The 18,385-nt window shown below is 60.0% G+C and overlaps 3 protein-coding genes across 9 annotated transcripts; 1 reads left to right on the forward strand and 2 right to left on the reverse strand.

The window, feature by feature from the left end:
• Positions 1-412: 412 nt before the first annotated feature.
• HIRIP3 (HIRA interacting protein 3) lies at positions 413-3,144 on the reverse strand. 2 transcript variants are annotated; one of them, XM_036091228.2, is made up of 7 exons: positions 3,009-3,144; positions 2,817-2,931; positions 2,596-2,710; positions 1,344-2,356; positions 1,075-1,243; positions 893-991; positions 413-810 (listed from the first exon to the last, which is right to left on the reverse strand). In XM_036091228.2, the coding sequence occupies exons 1-7, from the start codon at positions 3,071-3,073 to the stop codon at positions 647-649; spliced, it is 1,740 nt and encodes a 579-aa protein (XP_035947121.2). In that variant the 5' UTR covers positions 3,074-3,144; the 3' UTR covers positions 413-646. The 2 variants fall into 2 exon arrangements, with proteins under 2 accessions (XP_035947121.2, XP_035947120.2); XM_036091227.2 differs by having other exon boundaries at positions 2,811-2,931.
• A 595-nt stretch (positions 3,145-3,739) lies between these two features.
• Positions 3,740-12,126, forward strand: INO80E (INO80 complex subunit E). 4 transcript variants are annotated; one of them, XM_036091236.2, is made up of 8 exons: positions 3,740-3,874; positions 4,030-4,100; positions 4,316-4,368; positions 7,056-7,134; positions 7,233-7,344; positions 7,721-7,837; positions 10,886-10,975; positions 11,519-11,632. In XM_036091236.2, exons 1-7 carry the CDS (start codon positions 3,794-3,796, stop codon positions 10,952-10,954), a joined length of 582 nt encoding a protein of 193 aa, XP_035947129.1. In that variant the 5' UTR covers positions 3,740-3,793; the 3' UTR covers positions 10,955-10,975; positions 11,519-11,632. The 4 variants fall into 4 exon arrangements, with proteins under 4 accessions (XP_035947129.1, XP_035947125.1, XP_035947126.1 ...); XM_036091232.2 differs by lacking the exon at positions 10,886-10,975 and having other exon boundaries at positions 11,519-12,126; XM_036091233.2 differs by lacking the exon at positions 10,886-10,975 and having other exon boundaries at positions 7,772-7,837; positions 11,519-12,126.
• Positions 12,127-12,357: 231 nt separating this feature from the next.
• Positions 12,358-17,301, reverse strand: DOC2A (double C2 domain alpha). Of its 3 annotated transcripts, none has more exons than XM_036091230.2 (11): positions 17,108-17,301; positions 16,176-16,453; positions 15,749-15,828; positions 15,474-15,548; positions 15,242-15,351; positions 13,486-13,612; positions 13,331-13,390; positions 13,087-13,250; positions 12,923-13,004; positions 12,738-12,834; positions 12,358-12,635 (listed from the first exon to the last, which is right to left on the reverse strand). In XM_036091230.2, the coding sequence occupies exons 2-11, from the start codon at positions 16,438-16,440 to the stop codon at positions 12,490-12,492; spliced, it is 1,206 nt and encodes a 401-aa protein (XP_035947123.2). In that variant the 5' UTR covers positions 16,441-16,453; positions 17,108-17,301; the 3' UTR covers positions 12,358-12,489. The 3 variants fall into 3 exon arrangements, with proteins under 3 accessions (XP_035947123.2, XP_035947124.2, XP_035947122.2); XM_036091231.2 differs by lacking the exon at positions 17,108-17,301 and adding an exon at positions 16,916-17,047; XM_036091229.2 differs by lacking the exon at positions 17,108-17,301 and adding an exon at positions 16,685-16,865.
• Positions 17,302-18,385: the final 1,084 nt, after the last annotated feature.

The following is an 18,385-nucleotide window of genomic DNA, read 5'->3' on the forward strand; positions in this document are numbered from 1 at the left end:
TCATTATGTTTCTCACATTTTTCTTAAAGCCAGTTATTCAGACCCTCCTCCCAGCTAGGCATGTAACACAGCTTAAAAGCAGGATGGTGAGGGCCCTGCTGGTCGGGCTGGAGGAAGCGGGGTAGGAGCCCCACTCTTTTCTGATAGAAGCCAGTGGCAGACTGGATGGTAGGGTCTGGAGGCTGGGACTTCATTTGGAGAACCTGGGGGAAATAAAAGGGAACCAGACTGGGTGGGGACAGTGGACACTCCTCATCTTCCTGGCTCAAAGTACAGGGAGTGAGGGTGGGGCCGGTTTTCGTTTTCTTAAGTTTTATTTAAGTAATCTCTTCGCCCCAAACTCAGCGACCCCAAGATCAAGAGTCGCGTACTCCTCCATCTGAGCCAGCCAGGCGCCCCAAGTGGGGACCAGTTTTGATGAGGTGATTCAAACAAGTCCTTTATTGAGTCTTAAACAATAAACCCCTGTAAACACCTTAAACTGAGAACATGAGAAATAGGATCCCAACAACTTGTGTCCCTGGGGGTGCAAAGTCTTCTCTGAAGAAAGCTGCTTCTGAAGCTCTGCAGGCACCGACTGGGATGGGGGCTGTGAGTGCTGATCTGCTTTCTCCAAGTGGAAAGCTTCCTGGGGAAGGGAAGGAGCTCAGTTACTCTCTCCATCACTGCTGATGATGCCGCGCATATGTGACCAGTCTGGGGGTGGGGCACGGGGCTGCTCATCCTCTGAGCCCAAAGTCCGGCGGTATAGCTCCCCTGGGGCATCTGCTTCTCCTGAAGGGTTCCAAGCTGTGCGTCTGCGTGGCCGGCCTGGATAGAGGGGCAGAAAAAGCAGATCAGTTATCTGAGAAAATCCAAGCCCCGTCTCAGAGAGTGGGAGGAAACCCCTCACCTGAACCACTGATGATGTTGGTAAGGTCCAAGGAGGCCACCTCGGCCGCCTCCTCCCGCTGCTCCTTCAGGGCCCGGCACTTCTCTAAGGAAGGGTTACCTGGGGCAGAAGAGGCTGGTGATCCTCTCTTCCCCAGCTGCCCAGGCCCTCTCCTGCGGCCCCCAGGGCACATCCAGCCTCACCCTTCATGCCCAGGGCTTCCAGCTCTGCCCGGAGGACACTGAGGCGCTCCTTGTGTGAGCGGCAGGGGCCCAGCAGCTTCTTGTAGTTGCGATGGGCACCACAGGCCCGAATGTAACGCTTTAGCCTCATCACAGCTGGGTGGTCCTCACCGCGGCGACCAGAGCCAGCCTGGCAAAGAAAGCAGCTGAAGGCCAAACCTTCTGCACTTGAGTCAGGGCCTCCCTCTTCCTTGAAGGTGGCCTCCCACCCCATCGTCCCCCCTCATCACCTTCCTGCCTTGAGGTTCCGGACTTCCATCTGTGGACGAGGAGGAGGAGCTTCGCGTCCTGCCTTTCCTGGAGCTCTTCTTGAAAGAGTGGTTCTCCTTCTCCCTCTTAGGGCTACCCCCTGCCTCACCGTCACTCACCTCCCTCTCCGAGTCGCTCGCCTCACCACTGATACTGCCCACTTTGGCTGTCTTTCCAGTGCCTTCAGTACTTGGTTTCACCTTTCTCCAGCTGTCTTCCCCATCCTCGCTGCTTCCACTCTGCCTTTTCTCACCCTTCCATGGGGTCCTGTCCTTTCTCTTCCTCTGCACCAGGGGCTCTTCGTCTCCCCCGCTCTTATCCCCACTGCCTGCTTTTTCCTTTTCTTCCTCTCTGTCCCCCGACTCTCCCAGCAGTCTTGCTGCCCTGCTTTTCTGCTTACAGCTCCTCTCCTCCCAAGCTGACTTTTTCCGTCCATTGCCCTGGGCTCCAGCGTTCCAATTCTCCTCCTCTTCCTCTCTGTTGTCTTTCTTTTTGGCTAGGGTGTCCTCCTCCTCCTCACTGTCCTTTTCACTTTCCTGGTGGCTTTTAGCTCCTTTCTTTCCCACTGCCTTCTTTCTTGTGCTCTGGATAGGTTCCTCTTCACTGTCCTCACTCTCCTCCCTGGCCTGCTTCCTACTGGCTAAGGTTTTGCCTGGTGCCTGCTTATTCCTTGTCACAGGTTCCTTCCTAATCCTGCCTTTAGACTCCTCCTCCTCTTCCTCATCTACCTCACTGCTCTCTTCCTTTGAGACCTCACTTGTTCTGGCCGAGCCCTCTTCCTCTTCCTCACTGCTCTCCTTGGCCGCCAGCTTCTCTAATCCAGTCTTTGCAGTCAGGCCCCTCTGCTGTTCTTCCTCATCACTGCTCTCCTCAACTGCTTTCTCTGAGGCTTGCTTTGGACTCTCCCCCTCAGCTGGACTGACTTCTACCGCCGCCATCCCATTCTTTGCTTGGGGGCCAAAGCAGTCTGGACTGGAAGCTGCAGAGCTGGCCTCTGGAATGTGGAGAGAAAAGAAGGTCGGGATGGGTTCCTTCTGGCCCTTCTTCCCTCCACTTGGGGTTGGTTGCCTCTGACAGATGGAGGGAAGGGCAACAGGAAACACAGCTGTCAGTCAGTCCACCCCATGGCTGGTTCCTGCCTCACTGGCCTCCTGCCCTCGTCTAATGCCTTGGGAGAACATGCACGCCCAGTAAATACTTTCTGAATGCACCAACTATGCAGAAGGCACTAACCTGACTCCGAATTGAAACGGAACCTTTTCCTCACGGGGCCACTGCTGGGGGTGGGAGGCCTCTTTGCCTTCTTGGCAAGATCTAGCCTCTCTTCCCTGGCACCTGCTTCATCCACCTGTGTGTGCGCGAGAGTGCAAAACGTGTACCAAGTTTGCGTTCCCTACCCCCTCCCAGCCCCCTCCTCCTCAGCAACAAACCCCGCCTCGCGCCCACACCTGCACCTTCAGCAGCTCCTTCTCCACCAGTCGCTTCAGCGCCTGCTTCTCGTCGGGTTCCAGGTGGTCGCGGCCCGCGTGAGCCAAGAACCTCCGCCGCACGATGGAGTGCGTGAGCGTGCTGCGGAGACACGTGTCAAGACCGAGTCCCCGTCCCGCCCCTGCCCTTTCCAACCCCAACTCCAGCCTCTAGTGCACCTGAGGTCCGGGCGGCCTCGGAAGAAGCTACGGATGAACTCCTGCATCTCGTTCTCCCGCGCCATTTTGCTCCACCTGGGATTGGTGGCTCCCGCCTTTTTTTCTCTTCGGCCTCCGTCACCGCGTTTGACAGGAGCTTGCGCACTCGCAGGGTCGCGGCGCCGTGAGAGGAGGGACCGTTGGGGGTTGGTCGCGGGTCGCTTGGACCGAGAGCTTTGCCAGACAAAACTTGCTTGCCTCAGGTAGTTGGAGGGGTTCGCGGCTCCTCCCTTTTCTTAGGGTCAATCGTTTTTTAAAAATTCTCGTTAGAAACCGACTCGACGCCGGCAGCCTTCGGGTGTAATAACGTAATCAACCCGCGACACTGCCTCCGTCCGTGGTCACGGGCACTAGCTAGACCGCAGTGATTTCGAAAGACAGATGAAAAAGGATATCCTCGCCTGAAGACTAGGAATCCCTGGGGGAAAGTCTTGTGGCTTGCGATTGCTAAGCACATCCCGAATCCGCAAAGGTACCTCCGGCGTCCGCCATCTTTATGACATCATCGCGTCGCTGCGACGCCATCTTCAGCGTAGCCCCTGGAAGCTACGTTCTTTTCCCGGTGTTCCTAAGAGGGCAACCCTTGTGGTTAAGAGCCTTGGGCGCGGGGTACGCTGGGAGTTGTAGTCCCGGCGGACACAGCCTTACGGAGTCTCCGGAAGCGGAGGCGTGAGAGGCGGGGCTGTGCGCAGGCTCTGGGTAGCGGGACGGCCGACAACTGCGGGGCATTGCTCCTGGGGCAGGTCATGAACGGGCCGGCGGACGGCGAAGTGGACTACAAGAAGAAATACCGGAACCTGAAGCGGAAGCTCAAGTTCCTCATCTACGTGAGTGCAGGGGTGAGAGGTTGTGGGGGTTGAGGCCTGGCGCTGGTAGGACCTCAGTTTACCCACGTGTAAAGGGAGCGGAGTCAGCTGTCGCCGGGTTCCGGGCCCCTTTACGGATGACCGTTGGCTCAGCGTCCACCTTGCTTGTGATACAGGAACACGAGTGCTTCCAGGAGGAGCTGAGGAAGGCGCAGAGGAAGTTGCTGAAGGTGTCCCGGGATAAGAGGTGGGACACGGTGGGGGGAAGGGGGAATGTCTGCGGGTGGTGTGGCTCCTGTGGATCTACATTCGGACCCCGTCCTTGGAATTGGGCCACAGATGCATGGCGCCTGGCTTGGGGCTGTTGCGAGGATCCCTTGGACCAGCTAGAGGGGACAGGGTCCAGGAGAACGTTGCTGAGATGGGAATAAACACTCTTGTTCTCCCCACCTCTTCCTTTAGTTTCCTTCTAGACCGACTTCTGCAGTACGAGAACGTGGATGAAGATTCTTCTGGTGAGCAAGGTCATGAAAAATTAGTGGAGGAAGTGGCTCCTGGCACTTCAGCAAGCTTCCTGGGCCCCTCATTATAGGCTGTGGGGGCTGATAAAACCTCCAGTGGTTCTTAAATCTGTTGCTTGCCCTTCACCTCTACCATTCTTTCACTCGAGTATTTATTGCTTTGCACAGGGGATACAGTGGAATTTGCGTTCTGGCTGGGGGTAACAGGAAAGCAAAGAAACTAGGATCTTAGATTTGAAAGGAATAAAATCAGGGTTGTATGGTAGTGATCGGAGTAGAGCAGGGGTTGATAAACGTTTTCTGTAAAGGGCCAGATAAAAAATATTTCAGGCTTTGCAGAACTGTTGCAACTACACAGTTCTGCTGTTGTGGTGCAAAGGGAGCCATAGGTGATATGTAAATAAGTGAGCATGGAGGTGTTTCAATAAAACTTTATTTATGGACACTGAAACTTGAATTTCATGTGATTTTCACATGTCATGAGTAGTATTTTTCCTTTGAGTCCACCCCCGCCCAACATTTAAAAACGTAAAAGCTGTTCTTAGTTTGCAAACAACGCAAAAGCAGATGACAGCGTCAGTAGAACGCTCCAGAAAAGCGTTTCTCGGAAAGGAATGTTTGAGCTGGGACCTAGGTAAGAAGCAGAAGCCAATCTTGTGAAGATACAAGTGAGAGATTTCCAGGCAGAGGGAATGGCCAGTGCAGATGCCCTGAGGTAAGAAGGGACCAGGTTGTCTGCAGAGCAGAAGGGCTGAAGCAGTGTTTCCACACTTTGCTTTGAGCACTCCTTATCATGTCAGACCAAGGCCCCACGGACATACTTGCTTATAAGACAACAAAATGAAACAGCGTTAAAGGTCATCGTATATAATTTGTTCTGATGGTTTTTAGACTGTTTTTTTTTTTTTTTAAAGATTTTATTTATTTATTTGACAGAGAGAGACACAGCGAGAGACGGAGCACAAGCAGGGGGAGTGGGAGAGGGAGAAGCAGGCTTCCGGCAGAGCAGGGAGCCCGATGCGGGGTTCGATCCCAGGACCCTGGGATCATGACCTGAGCCGAAGGCAGGCGCTTAACGACTGAGCCACCCAGGCGCCCCTAGACTGCTTTTTTCTTTACTTTTTTTTTTTTTTTTTTTTTTAACTTAATGCTGGTTGCAAACCACTAAGTTGACTTCATGACCCACTGATAGGTTGAGACCCACAGTTTGAAAAAGTGCTAAGGTGGGCATTTGTGGTCCTATTCCAGCGTGGGGTCCTCATAACCTATGACATATATGATCACCTCTCCCCATGGTGCCTTTAAACACTGGTCTGGAGTGGGGTCAGCAGACAACAGTCAGTTAGGCTACTTGTTTTCGTAAATAATGTTTTATTGGAACACACAATGGTCATTACTTTATGTATGATGGGATGGTAGGTGATGGATGAGGTCAGAGAAATAGGCAGGAGCCAGCTCATGTGGGTCAAGGCAAACCGTTTGGCTTTTCATCCTGCTTCTCATTGCCTGCCTGTTCCTTCCCTGAGGTCTTCCAGGTAACTTCCTGTTTGAGGGGAACTTCAGGACAGGAGCCATGAGAAAAAACAGCATGTTCATGGTCAGAGTGGGATAAATCTTGAGGAGGGAGAACCAGAGACATAAGCCGCCACTCGTATCCTGGAAAAGCCCACCGTCTGGTCAGGGAGACACCCACACATGACACATCTTAGCACAACGTGAGGCGAGCCCTGACAAGTGAGAGTGGAGAGTTTTGCGGAGAGCCAGCAATTAACTGAGCCTGAGGGATTCTGGAAGACTTCTCAGAGAGGCGGTGTTTAATTTTGCCTTTTGATCTGAGCAGAGAAACTGGGGACAGTCTATATCCCGGGTATCAGTTATTTGTCAAATGAGCTATGGGCCTTCTAAGTGGAAGTGCAGAACTGGGAGATAAATTTCTTTTTAGAGGAAATGATGTGAAGGAAGAGTACGGTTCGGTCAGGAGACCAGAAAGGTAGGTTGAGACCAGATTAAGAAGCACTCCAGATGTTCACAGGCAGGAGGGGATGTCACCAGGAAGCCTGGGATCAGCTTTCCAGATGGATCATTCTGGAGCTGCGTGGACAGTGGGTGGCAGGAGAGGTGAGATTGCTGCGTGCCGGTGATTTTGATGTGGTGGCCTGAGCTGGTGGTCGTTGGGATGGGGAGCAGTGGATAAAGACAGGAGAGATGTGAAGGGTAGCTTAGCAGGACCCTGGACCTGGGGAGTGGAACAGAGGCAGGAGCTGAAGGCAGCTTAGGAGGCTCATAAAGGAAAGTGGCAGAAGATGGTGAACGAGTCAGAGATGGGGGTTCAAGTCCCAGCTCCACACCTTACTCTCTGAGCCTCAGTGACCTCATCTGGAAGGAGGACATGATGCTCTCACCTTCCTCCTTGGATGGTTGTGAGCACAGGGAGCGGGGGTGAACTTTTCAGAGCCTAGCACACAGTTAAGTGCTTGACAGTTGTGTTACGAGGGAGGAGTCCAGGCAGGAAGTCAGTTGTAAAGGACATTTTAGGAAGCTGTGGGCCTCCCCCAAAGAGCACGTGTGTGCCAACTGGGGAGTCACATTCCCTGGGGCCCTTCCATAGAGTTGAGATTGCACCTCTCTGGGGTAGGCTGGAGCCCCCCACCCTCCCTCTGACCAGCCCTACCCCCTCACAGACTCAGATGCCACTGCATCTTCAGATAACAGCGAGACAGAGGGAACACCCAAGTTGTCGGACACGCCAGCCCCCAAGAGGTGGGAAGAAGCCATCGTTCTTCTCTGGGGGTGGGGGTGGGTGGGGGCACCTGGGCCTCCTAGCTGCCTCTGACACCCCCCCCCCATACTTTCTCCAGGAAGAGAAGCCCTCCGCTGGGGGGTGCCCCCTCCCCCTCCAGCCTCTCCCTGCCTCCTTCAACGGGGTTTCCCCTTCAGGCCTCCACGGCCCCCTCCCCGTACCTGAGCTCGGTGAGTTGCGGTCAAGGGTGGGAAGCGGTAACTGAGCCGCCTGGGAGTAAAGTGGGCATTTTTGGGCAGACGGGCCTCAGGGGGAGGCCGGCCCAACTCTGGGGACATCTGTCTGGGTGTGGCAGCAAGCGTCCGTTGGAGGGGTGTGAGTCGGGGCTGCCCACTTCTCTCTGCTGTAGGAATGGGGGACAGGCGTGACTGAGGAGAGCAGAGCTCAGGACATAGTCCTGCTGCTGTCCCCTCCCCTTCTGTTCTCAGGAGCCACACTCATCACCACCTCTTGTTTTTCCATTCCTCCTCCTGTTTGCGTTTCTTCCCTCCCCCCCCACCCCATCCACTCCATTTCCCATCTCCATCCCCTCACTCCCGCCTGCAGCTGGCTTCCCCCCCCTACCCCCCATTCCCTTCTGACTACCTGGCCCTGCAGCTGCCCGAGCCCAGCCCCCTGAGGCCCAAGCGGGAGAAACGGCCCCGCCTGCCCCGGAAACTCAAGGTACCCTGATTGGGGGATGTTAGGGAGGGGCCAGAACGGCAGGAGGACCGCCATCTGAGGGAGGCTCGAGATGGGCTGGGGCCTGTCCGAGAACTTCCAAAGATTGATTTGGGGCTGCTGGGGGCCCAACCTAGGGCTAGGCGCTGAGGGGTGGGTCAGAGATGTCCTGGCCCACAGACTTGATGTGGAGAAAAATGAGGGCAGGACCAGCCTTGGGGCACTCAGAGCGAAGACTCGTGGGGGCCAGGCTCATCGTTCACAGGTGGCCTGTGATGCCGGGCAGCCCCAGAGGACGGGCAGAGTTGTGGGATCTGGAGTCAAGACTGCACCAGTTAGAAACCATGTGACCTTGAGCAGGTCTCTCTGACCGTCTCTGCCTCTTCTGCATGTGTAAGTGAGTGCTCAAACCACATGCAGAGCGAGTGTTCCTGGGGCACCTGCTCTGTACCAGGCGCTGTCCGAGGTGCTGCAGGTGCGGTAGCGAACAGAACAGACAAAAATCCCCGCCTTCACGAAGCTCCCGTTCTAGCAAGAGAGGTGGAAAACAGACAAGATAAGTAGGTGCCAGCGCCGAGAAATGGGGCCAGGTAGAGCGGGTGGGAAGCTCCAGAGTAGAGAGGGGCCGGTATTGTTGGGTGGGTGGTCTGGGACATTATTTGGTCAGAGGCTTAAAAGAAATGAGAAGCGAGCATGTGGCTCTCTGAACAGGTGTTTCAGGGAGAGCCAGCAGTGCAGAGGCCCCCAGCAGGAAGGAGGCCAGTGTGGTCGGAGGCAAGGGAGGGGTGGTGGGTGGTGGTGAGCAGGTCAGAGAAATAACCAGGGGGCAGGATGGTGGAGCGCCCTCTCGGTGTCGCAGAGACTCGCTTGTACCGTGAATGAAATGGGGAGCCGTTGCAGGAGGTCGGGCCGAGGGGAGTCTGCTCTGCTTTATGGAACTCACAGCTGTGTGGAGAACAGACCAGGGAGGCGCTGGGTCAGGATGCAAGTGGGGAGACCCCCGAGGAGGCTCCTGCAGTAAAGCAGGGTATAGAGCCGCCGAAAAGTGGCTGACGCATCAGTTTCAAAGATGGAGCCATGGGAAGACCAGCGCGGGCTGTGGGAAAGAGCGGAGCCCAGGGGCGGCTCCAGGGTTTGGGGCCCAAGCAACTGAAGAAGAGGGGTAGCCTCCCTCTGAGCCCAGGAGGCCCGGGAGGAGCAGCTGTGGGAAGGAAGACGAGGAGTTGGGACATGCTGAATGCTGTCTGGAAAGGCCAGCGAGATACAGGAGGCCGCCAGCCTGGGGCTCGTGGGGTGCACTGAAGTCCTCAGCGTGGAGGTGGGTGTAATTGTTGGGGGAGAACATGGCTGGAGAGGGGAAGAGAGAGGCCTGCGCGCTGAGCCCCAGGAGAGAGTAGGGTCCAGGAGGCACAGTGCCCTTCCAACTCTGAGTCAGGGTAGAACTGGGACTAGACAGGACAGCTTTCAAAGTGGGTAGACGGGGGCCAGAGGCGAAATGGGAGGTCACCGTTTGTGGTGGTTAGGAGTGCTGGTTTGGGGTTCAAATCCCAGCTCTGCCTCTTACCCTCCATGTGACCTTGGCCCCGCACTCTCCTCGGCAGGCTTTTGCTTCTGGCCTGTAGGGCGGGATGGTGCGGAAGGCCAGGGGCGGTGAAGCCTGGAGCCAGTGGGTGGAGGCATGGCACGTGTGTGGCGTTGCGGTGTGAGGCCGAGGTGCTGGGTCCTGACGGAGAGGTGACGGGGAGCTGAGTTGTGGCCATCGAGGAGAGAGGAGGTTGGTTGAGAGATGGGCCCAGATCAGTTGCTGTGGTGGAGGAGGGGGTAAATCAGGGAAGGCCTCAAAGAAGAGGTAACATCTGAGCCCAGGGGAGGTGAGATTTGGAAATTGCAGGCTCAGCAAGAGTGGAAGGAGGACAGGGACGTGGCAGAAGTATTGTTTGAGCTGACGCAGGAGGGAGAAGGGAGGACAGTGGACAGAAACATAGGGTGAGGGGGGATCACAGAGGCCTGGGTGCCCAGGGCCAGGAGGTCCTTGTAAAGGGGTGGGCGTCACTGAAGTTTCTGGGTGGCTTGATCTGAGGAGACAAAGGACAGCCGTGAAGACAGGAGCAGGTCAGTTAAGGGCCTGGGCCTGTCAGATGGAGTGGGTTTGAGTCCTCCACACACTTCCCGTGTGACCTTGGGCAAGTCATTTCACTTTCTGAGCCTCAGCTTTCTTCTCTGTTTGGTGGGGTCAGTGTAGAATAAAGTAAGTTCAGGGAGAGAAAACACATAGCCCAGTGCCTGGTCCCTAGTAAGTTGTGGATAAACAAGAGCTGCTCTTGGTCACACAGAGGCCATTGAGGAAGGCCAGGAAGGGGTGGGACGTAGGGACTAGGGTGGGGGTCCAAAGGTGGCAGCCAGAGGAGGGGGGCTGTCCTCATGGAGCTGGGCCTCTTGTCTGTCACCAGTCCTGGCCAACTCCTGTACCCTGAGGCACTGACCAGGAGGTAAAGGCCCACTCTGGCCCTCCACCACCCCAAGGACAGCAGTGGGGCTGGGGGCTCCTGGAGAGGCAGCCGGTAGGCCATGAGGGCGGAAGGTGTGAAAGCAGGCCCCGGGAGCCGCTGAAGAGACACACATAAGCGCTTCCTGCTGCTGCCACCCGGGGCCATACGGAACCTGCCCAGCGGGGACCTGCCCAGCGGGGACCTAGCAGGCCTGAGCCTCGGAGTCTTCATTTGCAAGTCTCAGATTCCTCCTCTGGCCCGTGACCTCCCCTCCCTTCCAGGGTGGTCGGAATGGTCGTTAATGGCAGTCACCTGGCACGTAGCAGGTGCTGTTTGGGCCCACAGAGCTCTCTGGTGGGGTGGGGGGTGGGGGGAGTCCTGGCAGGGGGCGGGGGCTGCAGGGTTGGGCAGGACAGAGGCCACGTCCCAGCCTCAGAGGACAAAGCAAGACTTTTGGTGGCTAGAAAAGGACACTCCAGGTGGAGGGGCTGGCCTGTTGTCGGGCGCAGCTTCCCGCCTGTCCCTTGAGTGGGGGAATGACGCGCTCAGGTCTGTGTTTTAGAGAGCTCACTCTGGCTGCAGTGTGGAAGAGCTGACTCTGGGAGAGGCTGAAGGCAGGGAGTCCAGTTAGGAGGCTGGTACCGTAGCCCAGGTGAGCTGCGGGGATCCCAAGACAGATGAGGTAGAAGCCTCACCCGGCGGGGGGGCAAAGGCCTAGGACAGCGTCCAGCTCATCAGTGAGTCCCGAAGTAGGAGGGAGAGGCCGGTGCCGGCAGCTGGGGTCCGAGGTGCCCAGAGGCAGGCAGGCTGGCACTGCGGGCTGGCTCTGACCAGCTCTAAGTGCTGTCACGGGGCAGCCAAGGGGCCTCCCTGGAGAGGGCGGGGCCCGGCCTTCCCCTCCTGGTTTCCTGGGAGACTCCCCTCCCCACCACCACCACCACCCTCATTACCGCTTCCATCACCACCTCTCACCTGCAGGCACTCGCTGGGGTGAGATTCAAGGGGCTGAGGTGAGGCAGGCCTCCCCCACCCCGATTCCAGCATTGGCTGACCCGGCTGTGTCCACTGCCCCTGGCATGAGCCTTCGCCCCCCTCCCCTGTCCCCCCAGAACTGCCTTAAGAGGCCCCCGCCAGCCTTCTGGAGGTCCAGTGCCTCCCTGACCAGCCCTCCCTGTGTTTCTTCCCCCTGCTGCAGATGGCGGTGGGCCCCCCCGACTGCCCTGTGGGAGGGCCGCTGACCTTCCCAGGCCGGGGCTCCGGGGCCGGGGTGGGGGCAGCCCTGGCCCCACTGCCCCCACCCAAGATGCCTCCTCCCACGATCCTGAGCGCCGTCCCTCGGCAGATGTTCAGCGACGCGGGCAGCGGGGATGATGCCCTGGACGGGGATGATGACCTGGTGATCGACATCCCAGAGTGACCCCCTCTCTGGCCGAGCCCCCGCCCTGTGCCCGACGCCAGCACACATGAGCCCCCAGCTTCCGCAGAGACGTTTATTGACGCCCAGTTGCCATGCTGCGGCCACTGACACGATCAGAAGAGGCGTAAACATGCACGGATGTCCCCCGGGAGGTGGGTCCCCGCGGGGGTGGGGGTGGGGGGGAGGGCAGAGGCCCTGCCCTCCCATCTTGGCCCCATCCAGGGGACAGTTCTTTAAATGAGTGGCCGGGAGCATCTGCCACCTCTGGGAGAGGCAGAGAGCCTGCGGTGGCCCCCCCATTTAAAAGGGCAGCTGTACAGGGCTAGGTTGGTTGGTTGGTTTTTAAGGAAGATTCTGTATTAAAGGAGTGGCTCTTTTTTTTTGTTTTTGTTTTTTGGCCTTCTCTTTTTTGGAGACATTCCCCTCCTCCGAACCCCCCCGAATCCGACCTCCTCCCTGTGGGCCGAGGGGGACGGGGCAGCCTGGAGGGGCAGGAGAGAGGCGCGGCAGCCCCCTGCGGGGGTGTTTGCATATCTGCGTGGGAGCGAGTCAGGCAGGAGGAAGTTTGCATATGTGAATATAGATGTCCACGGCCCCTCACGAGAGGACAGACCCACGGTCACGCAGACTCTCACAAAATAAGACAGGTAGTGGGGGGCGGGGCATCCACCCCGTGTAAACGTGCAACACACTCGTGCGGAGGTTGGGTCCTGGCCCCGCGGGGCCCGTGCGGGGCAGCTGCCACCCACTCAGGCTGAGGACAGGGCCCCGGCGGCGGGGGGCAGCTCGCTGGTCAGGGTGTGCCAGCGCTCCAGGGCTGCGTCCGGCTGCCGCAGGCAGTCACTCCAGTGCTTCCGGGCCTCGTCCCGGGCCCCGGGCCCCAGGGACACGCCACCTGGGGGGCAGCAAGAGGCCAGCACTGTCAGGGCCCGTCTCCGCTGGCCTGCCCCCCCCAGCCCCCCATCATCGGCCCCACCCGGCAGCCTCGTCCCCTCACCGATGAAGTCGTTGGATTTGCCGATGTCGTAGTCCCACACTGTGACTTCCAGAGTCTTGGTGGCCAGAACAGAGAGCTCCATCTCGTAGAAGAAGTCCTGGGGCAGGGCAGGCCACAGCTTCCGTGAGGCCCCGGCCCCAGCCCCCCCCACCCCCGGCTTGATTTCTGGGCCCTGCCCCGCTTACCTCATTAAATTCCGGATTGAGAGTCTTCTTCTTCACACACGTTTTATGCTTGGATTTCTTATCCACGTCAGGCCTCAGGTACCTGCAGAGGAGGGCGGGGCGGTCAGGGACGCATCAGGCCGCGGAGGAGGTCAGGCCCCCAGGGGAGGGAAGGGCGGGCTCACGTCTTGACGTAGGGGTCAGAGTAGCCGTTGACGTCCATGGCAGCCAGGTGGGCGCAGCGCACGATGCCCACCAGCAGCCCCCGGCGCCGAGAGCTGTAGCTGAGACTCAGCAGGATGCGCCCGCGCTCTTCCAGCAGCCCGGGCCCCTGCTCGGCCTGCTCCAGCTGTGGGGGGGACTCGGGGGTCAGCCCGCATCCCCGCCACCTCCCACCCACACGGGCGCGGTCCCTGTGGGGTACCTCACCTCCTTCAGGTAACAGGAGATGCCCCTCAGTGCCACTGACATGGAGGAGGGTGAAGCCAGCTGAGGGGACGGAGAGAAGGTTCTGGAAACCTGGCCTCCCCAGGGTCGCCGCCCCACCCAGCACCCCCCCCCCCCGCCCCAGCCCCTACACAGACCGGGACCTGGCGCTCAAGGCAGATGTTAAAATGTTTCTTCTGTGAAGGCTTGAGGCGGCGGAGGGGTACTCGGATCTCCCCGATGAATTCATTGTGGCTCAGCTTGTCCTCGTCACAGACGGAGATCCTGGCAGGGAACTGCAGGGTCAGGGCCCCCGGCGTACCTGAGCCTGCTCCGGTGGGGAGAAAGGTCCTCCAACCGAACGCGGGGCACCTGAAGCCAGTCCCAGCTCTGCCCTACTCTACGCCTCACCTGTCTCACGGGCTGTGTGGTGCCCTGTCCCGCTGCCCCGGCCACCCCCGGTCCATCGGGACCCGCGCAGCTACTTCAGGAAGCCCTCACAAATCCTGAGGACCGCCACCCTCCACTGCCTCCATTCAGAGCCTGGGGACGGGATCCAACTGAACAACGTGCCCAGAGCAGGCATTGGTGGGTGTGGGTCCCAGACTCCGTGTGCAAGGGCTGGAAGCGCCTTGAGGAGCCTTGGGCAGTCGGGCGAGGATCCCACGCCTCCTCTGACACTCCTGTCCTTGTCTGCCTGGAGCAGGGAACCAGCCTGGGAGAGACACGGGAGCCCAGCGATTAAGAAATGACAGCTTTTAGGGGCGCCTGGGTGGCTCAATCAGTTAAGCGTCTGCCTTCGGCTCCGGTGGTGATCCCAGGGTCCTGGGATCGAGCCCCGCGTCGGGCTCCCTGCTCCGCAGGGAGTCCGCTTCTCCCTCTCCCCTTGCTTGTGTGTACGCTCTCTCCCTCTCTGACAAAATCTTTAAGAAATGATTGCTTTTAGTTCCGTTCGTCCCCTTCTGCAGCTCCCTGCGCTTCCTTCTGTCCTGACACTCCTGAGGAGCTGTCATGGAGGGCTGTTCATTTCCTACCTCTGCCACCTACTAGCTACCTGTGTGACCTTGGCCAAGTCACTCAAGCTCCCTATGCCTCAATTCCCATCCATAAAATGGAGATATGAGCACCCACCTCCTACAACTATCAGGATCAAGGGAAATAAATGTCAAGTTGCATAACCCAGGGCTGGGCACCAGTGCACACTCGGCTACTCAGGCCTAATGCGCTCACATCTGAAAGATGGGCCAGCCTTCCCGGTGTCTGCCTCTGTCCCCCCCGCCCCCACCGCCCCGATCCCCAGTCAGCCTCACAGCCAGCAGAATGATCTCCAAAACCCAAGGCTGACCATGCCCCCGCCCCAGTGCCAACCCTGCCCCGGCTTCCCCATTGCCAAGAACACAGCTAAAGGCCTCACAAGCCTGGGCCGTGCTGCCCTTCAGTCGGGCCAGGAACTATAGTCCCCACAGCCCCACCTCCTGGGATGATGGAGCAAGTTCCCTGTCCCTGAAGACTTCACTCCTTAGCACGGGATGTTAGGGGGGCACAGGCATGAGGATGGGCAGACCTCTGCTACATAGGTCTGACGTCTGGGGCTTTGGGGAGGGCGCTCGGCAACCAGGGAAAGCTTCCAGGAGGAGGCACAGCGGGGAGCACTTTCCATGGAAGAGACACAACAGGCAGAGGTCAGGAGTCTTGAAGCTGACCAGCAGTAGGAGGAGATATTTGGAGGGCAGGAATGCCGGGGAAACATTTTGGCCTGCTGCCGAAGGGGGATGGGGAGCCAGTGATTGTTCCCGAGCATCTGAGAGGGGCTTAATGGGAGGCAGATCAACCAACCAAAGAAGGTGGCGATGACAGCTCCCAGAGGAGGTGCTGAGTTGGAATCCTCGGTAACAGGGGGAATGGAGCCCTCACCTGAGCACCTTGTGGGTGATGTCCTCATCCGTGATCCCACTGTACGTCAGATCCTCATTCCACACGGGATTCAGCGTGTTCCTCTGAGTCTTAGTTTTTAGCTTATTGGCCTGAGGTGTGGGGACGAAGGTTCTCAGTCCACGTCCCCCAGACCCACGGAGGCTGAAGGCATGGGATGTTTGGGGACAGACCCACAAGCCGGCTCAGGCTGGGGGAGGGAAGAGGCCGTTACCTTGCAGGCCCCAGGCAGCAGGTGTAGCTTGACATAGGGGTCGGCCAGGCCATTGAAATCCATGGGCTTGAGGCCCTGCAGGGGAGGGGAGGGAAGAGGGCTGCAAGCTCCCAGCCCTGCCTCCCTCCCTCCCGCTGCAGAGTGGATCCTTGGGGTGTGGAGAGTCAAGAAGAAGGGTGCCGGGGGATAGCGGTCGGGGGGAGGAGGAGGGGTCCAACCTGGGGACCTGGAAACAGGCAAACGGGGCCAGGGCTTGGGAGGCCGGGAGTACCCACCTTGGCCCTGAGGATTCTGCAGTGCAGAGTGCAGGAGGCCTGGTCGTAGAGAAGGTCAAACTCCAGCATGCCCAGGGCGGCTGGAGAAGAGGAAAGACCAGCGTGAGGCAGTGTGTAAGGACAGGTGTGTGTGTGAGAGACCCGTGGGCAGGCTGGGGAAGGTGCGCGTGCCTGGGCGTCTGGCGGCCTGCGAGGGGGGGGGGGGGTGCGCGCGAGCGTCTGGGTCCCCGGCTGGGCCGCAACTGGGGCTGTGTGGGTGGTTGAGTGTCTCAGCAGAAATATTGAATATTGAGCCTTTCGGAAACTGTCTGTAATCTCCACCCTGACTGCAGCCCTGGAGGCAGAGCCCACCTCCCCCAACACGCCCAGCAGGGCCCCAGCCCCTTTCCACAGCCCAGAAGCACCCCCCCTCAACCCCCAGACTCACTGGTATCATCCGAGTCATAGCTGTCCACCTCCGCTCCGTCCTCGGGCGTGGTGGCCCCAAGGAGGGCTGCAGGCGGGGCCAGGGCCAGGGGTGCCAGGCGGGCAGGGGCCTCCCTGAAATCCCTGCCCCCGCCTTCAGGTCCTGGTCCCCGGCGGGGGAAGTAGTCAGAGATCTGCCGGATGGGCCGGATGGGCCCAGGGCACACGTTGATGGCCATGTGCTCCTGGATGTTGATGGTCATGCGGTCGCCCCTGCGGCCCCTCATGCAGCACCCTTGGCTGCAGGAGGGAGGTCCAAGAGAGCGTGAGCCCCAGGCGGCAACCTCCCCAGTTGGTGGGGCCCTCCCTGGCTTCCCTTCCCAGGTGTGGAGGGAGAGGGTGGCCTGGGCCAGCTGGTGGGCAGGCAGGAGGCCTGAGCCCTCCAGACCCCCAGCTTCGCTGCACCGGGGCTGGGCAGCCAGCCCACTCCCCCAGATAGGTCCTGGCTCCACCTCGGCCATGCCCACATACCTTTGGACAGTCCCGATGCCATCTTCCCAGCTCCTGCCCCTCATCCTGGGATGCTGTCTGCCCCTGGGCCCTGCCTGCCTCTGAAGCAGCCCTGCAGGCCCCCTCCTCTGCCTCTCCTAGGCTCTGTCCATCCCTCTGCACCAGGGGCCTGTCTGGACCGGGTGTCACCCACCCCTCTAGGCTTTCATGGCCCACTGTCCCTTCATTCAGCCCCAGGATCGGCCTGCCTACCTGCGTGCCTGGTCCCCCCTACCCTGCAGCCCCCCGCGGGGGACCCCCGCCTCGGACGCCTCCTCCTGAGACTGGCTCTCCAAGAGGAGCCAGAAATTGCAGCCTCCAGGGAGCTAAGCACGCCGTGGGCTCACAGGCTACCACACACGCGCTCCCTCACCCTCACGCCCCCGGCGGCCCAGCCCTCTGCACCTGTGTCTGTGCCTCCAACAGGTGCCCAAGCCCTGGGGTGGGGGGGGCGGCAGGTACAGGCTGGGCGGTGGCGGCCGGCGACTCCCTCGGCGGCCAGCGAGAAGAGCGCGGAGTCCGGCGGTGAGAGCCGAGAGGGAGGGAGGGAGAGCCGGAGAAAGTGCGGGGAGGAGGGGGTGAGCGAGGTGGAGGCGAGGAAGCAGCCGGCGCAGGCGGCGGGGGGGCGGGGAGGGGCGGCCGGAGGCTGGGGAGGGGGCGGGACTCTCCCGCCCACGCCCGCCGGGCACCGACCGGGGTGCACGCGAGTGCACAGCACACACACACACACACACACACCCACGGGCACTCCCGCGCACACGCCTGCGCCCACGTGCGCACGCTCGCACACATGCACTAACCCACCGCGGAGAACTTCGCCGACACACACTCGCAGACACACGGGCTCCCTGCGCCACCGGGAACCAGCGGCGAGAACTGCCCGGTGTTCCCCAACTCCCCGGAGACCCCGGGCCCCCGCCCCTGCCCCCGCGCCGAGCCCGCGGCGCCGGCCTCCCCGGCCGTCTCCTCGCCTCCCTCCCGGGTCTGCGGCGCCGGACCACCCGCCTGGTTGCCATGGCGACGCCTGCTCCTCCTCCTCCTCCTCCCCCGCCCCCCGCGCATCCTCACGCCCCTCCCCCACGGAGAGAGCGCGGGGGGAGGGAGTAGGCTGGCGGGCCCTCCCCTCCTCAGATCCGTAGGGGCGGGGCTTAGAGATCCGCAGTGACCCCGGGGTGGGCAGGCGCCGGGGATCTGATCGGCCCGCTCTCGCTGGCCTGGGATCTGGGGGTCTCCGAGCCGGGCCCGGGAACCTCACAGTCTGAGGGAGGCGACAGGTCCGAGGCTGTGGCTTCCCCCCGCCCCCCACGCTTCTTCTCTGTAGCTGTTCAGGCGTCTCTCCTGTGGCCCAACTCAGCCCCCAAGGGCCGGGGTCCCCTCCCTCACCCCACCCCCTGCCATCTCCAGTTCTGTCCGTCAGGTGGGGAAGGGCGTCGGGCTTCCTTCTGAACGCCCCGGAGCCTTGCAGTCCAGTCCCTCACCAGTCTGCCATTTCCCACCCGAACCCTGCCATCTGCCTGTCAAACTCCAGCCTTGGACCTTTGCTCTTCTTTGCCCGAAACCCGCCGTCCCCCCAAGACAGAGTCCTCACAGTGGCCTTTAAGGCCCTTCGGCCCAAGACCCTGACTTCTCCGATCCGTGGCTGTCTGGCAGGAACGTTACTTGCAGTTCCTAGAACACACCTGG

The sequence above is a fragment of the Halichoerus grypus genome, chromosome 6 (genome assembly GCF_964656455.1).
Source record: "Halichoerus grypus chromosome 6, mHalGry1.hap1.1, whole genome shotgun sequence".
NCBI lineage: Eukaryota > Metazoa > Chordata > Mammalia > Carnivora > Phocidae > Halichoerus > Halichoerus grypus.

Excerpts from the sequence above, each read along its gene's own strand:
- HIRIP3 (XM_036091227.2), bottom strand. The coding sequence starts at position 3,073 with ATGGCGCGGGAGAACGAGATGCAGGAGTTCATCCGTAGCTTCTTCCGA. Across the intron at positions 2,711-2,810 it reads AGGAGCTGCTGAAGGTGCAG|GTGGATGAAGCAGGTGCCAG; the intron begins GTGTGGGCGCGA and ends GCGCACACACAG. Across the intron at positions 2,357-2,595 it reads CCGTTTCAATTCGGAGTCAG|AGGCCAGCTCTGCAGCTTCC; the intron begins GTTAGTGCCTTC and ends TCCACATTCCAG.
- INO80E (XM_036091232.2), top strand. The coding sequence starts at position 3,794 with ATGAACGGGCCGGCGGACGGCGAAGTGGACTACAAGAAGAAATACCGG. Across the intron at positions 4,369-7,055 it reads CGTGGATGAAGATTCTTCTG|ACTCAGATGCCACTGCATCT; the intron begins GTGAGCAAGGTC and ends ACCCCCTCACAG. Across the intron at positions 7,838-11,518 it reads GCCTGCCCCGGAAACTCAAG|ATGGCGGTGGGCCCCCCCGA; the intron begins GTACCCTGATTG and ends CCCCTGCTGCAG.
- DOC2A (XM_036091229.2), bottom strand. The coding sequence starts at position 16,728 with ATGAGGGGCAGGAGCTGGGAAGATGGCATCGGGACTGTCCAAAG. Across the intron at positions 15,829-16,175 it reads CTATGACTCGGATGATACCA|CCGCCCTGGGCATGCTGGAG; the intron begins GTGAGTCTGGGG and ends CCTCTTCTCCAG. Across the intron at positions 15,549-15,748 it reads GCAGAATCCTCAGGGCCAAG|GGCCTCAAGCCCATGGATTT; the intron begins GTGGGTACTCCC and ends CCTCCCCTGCAG.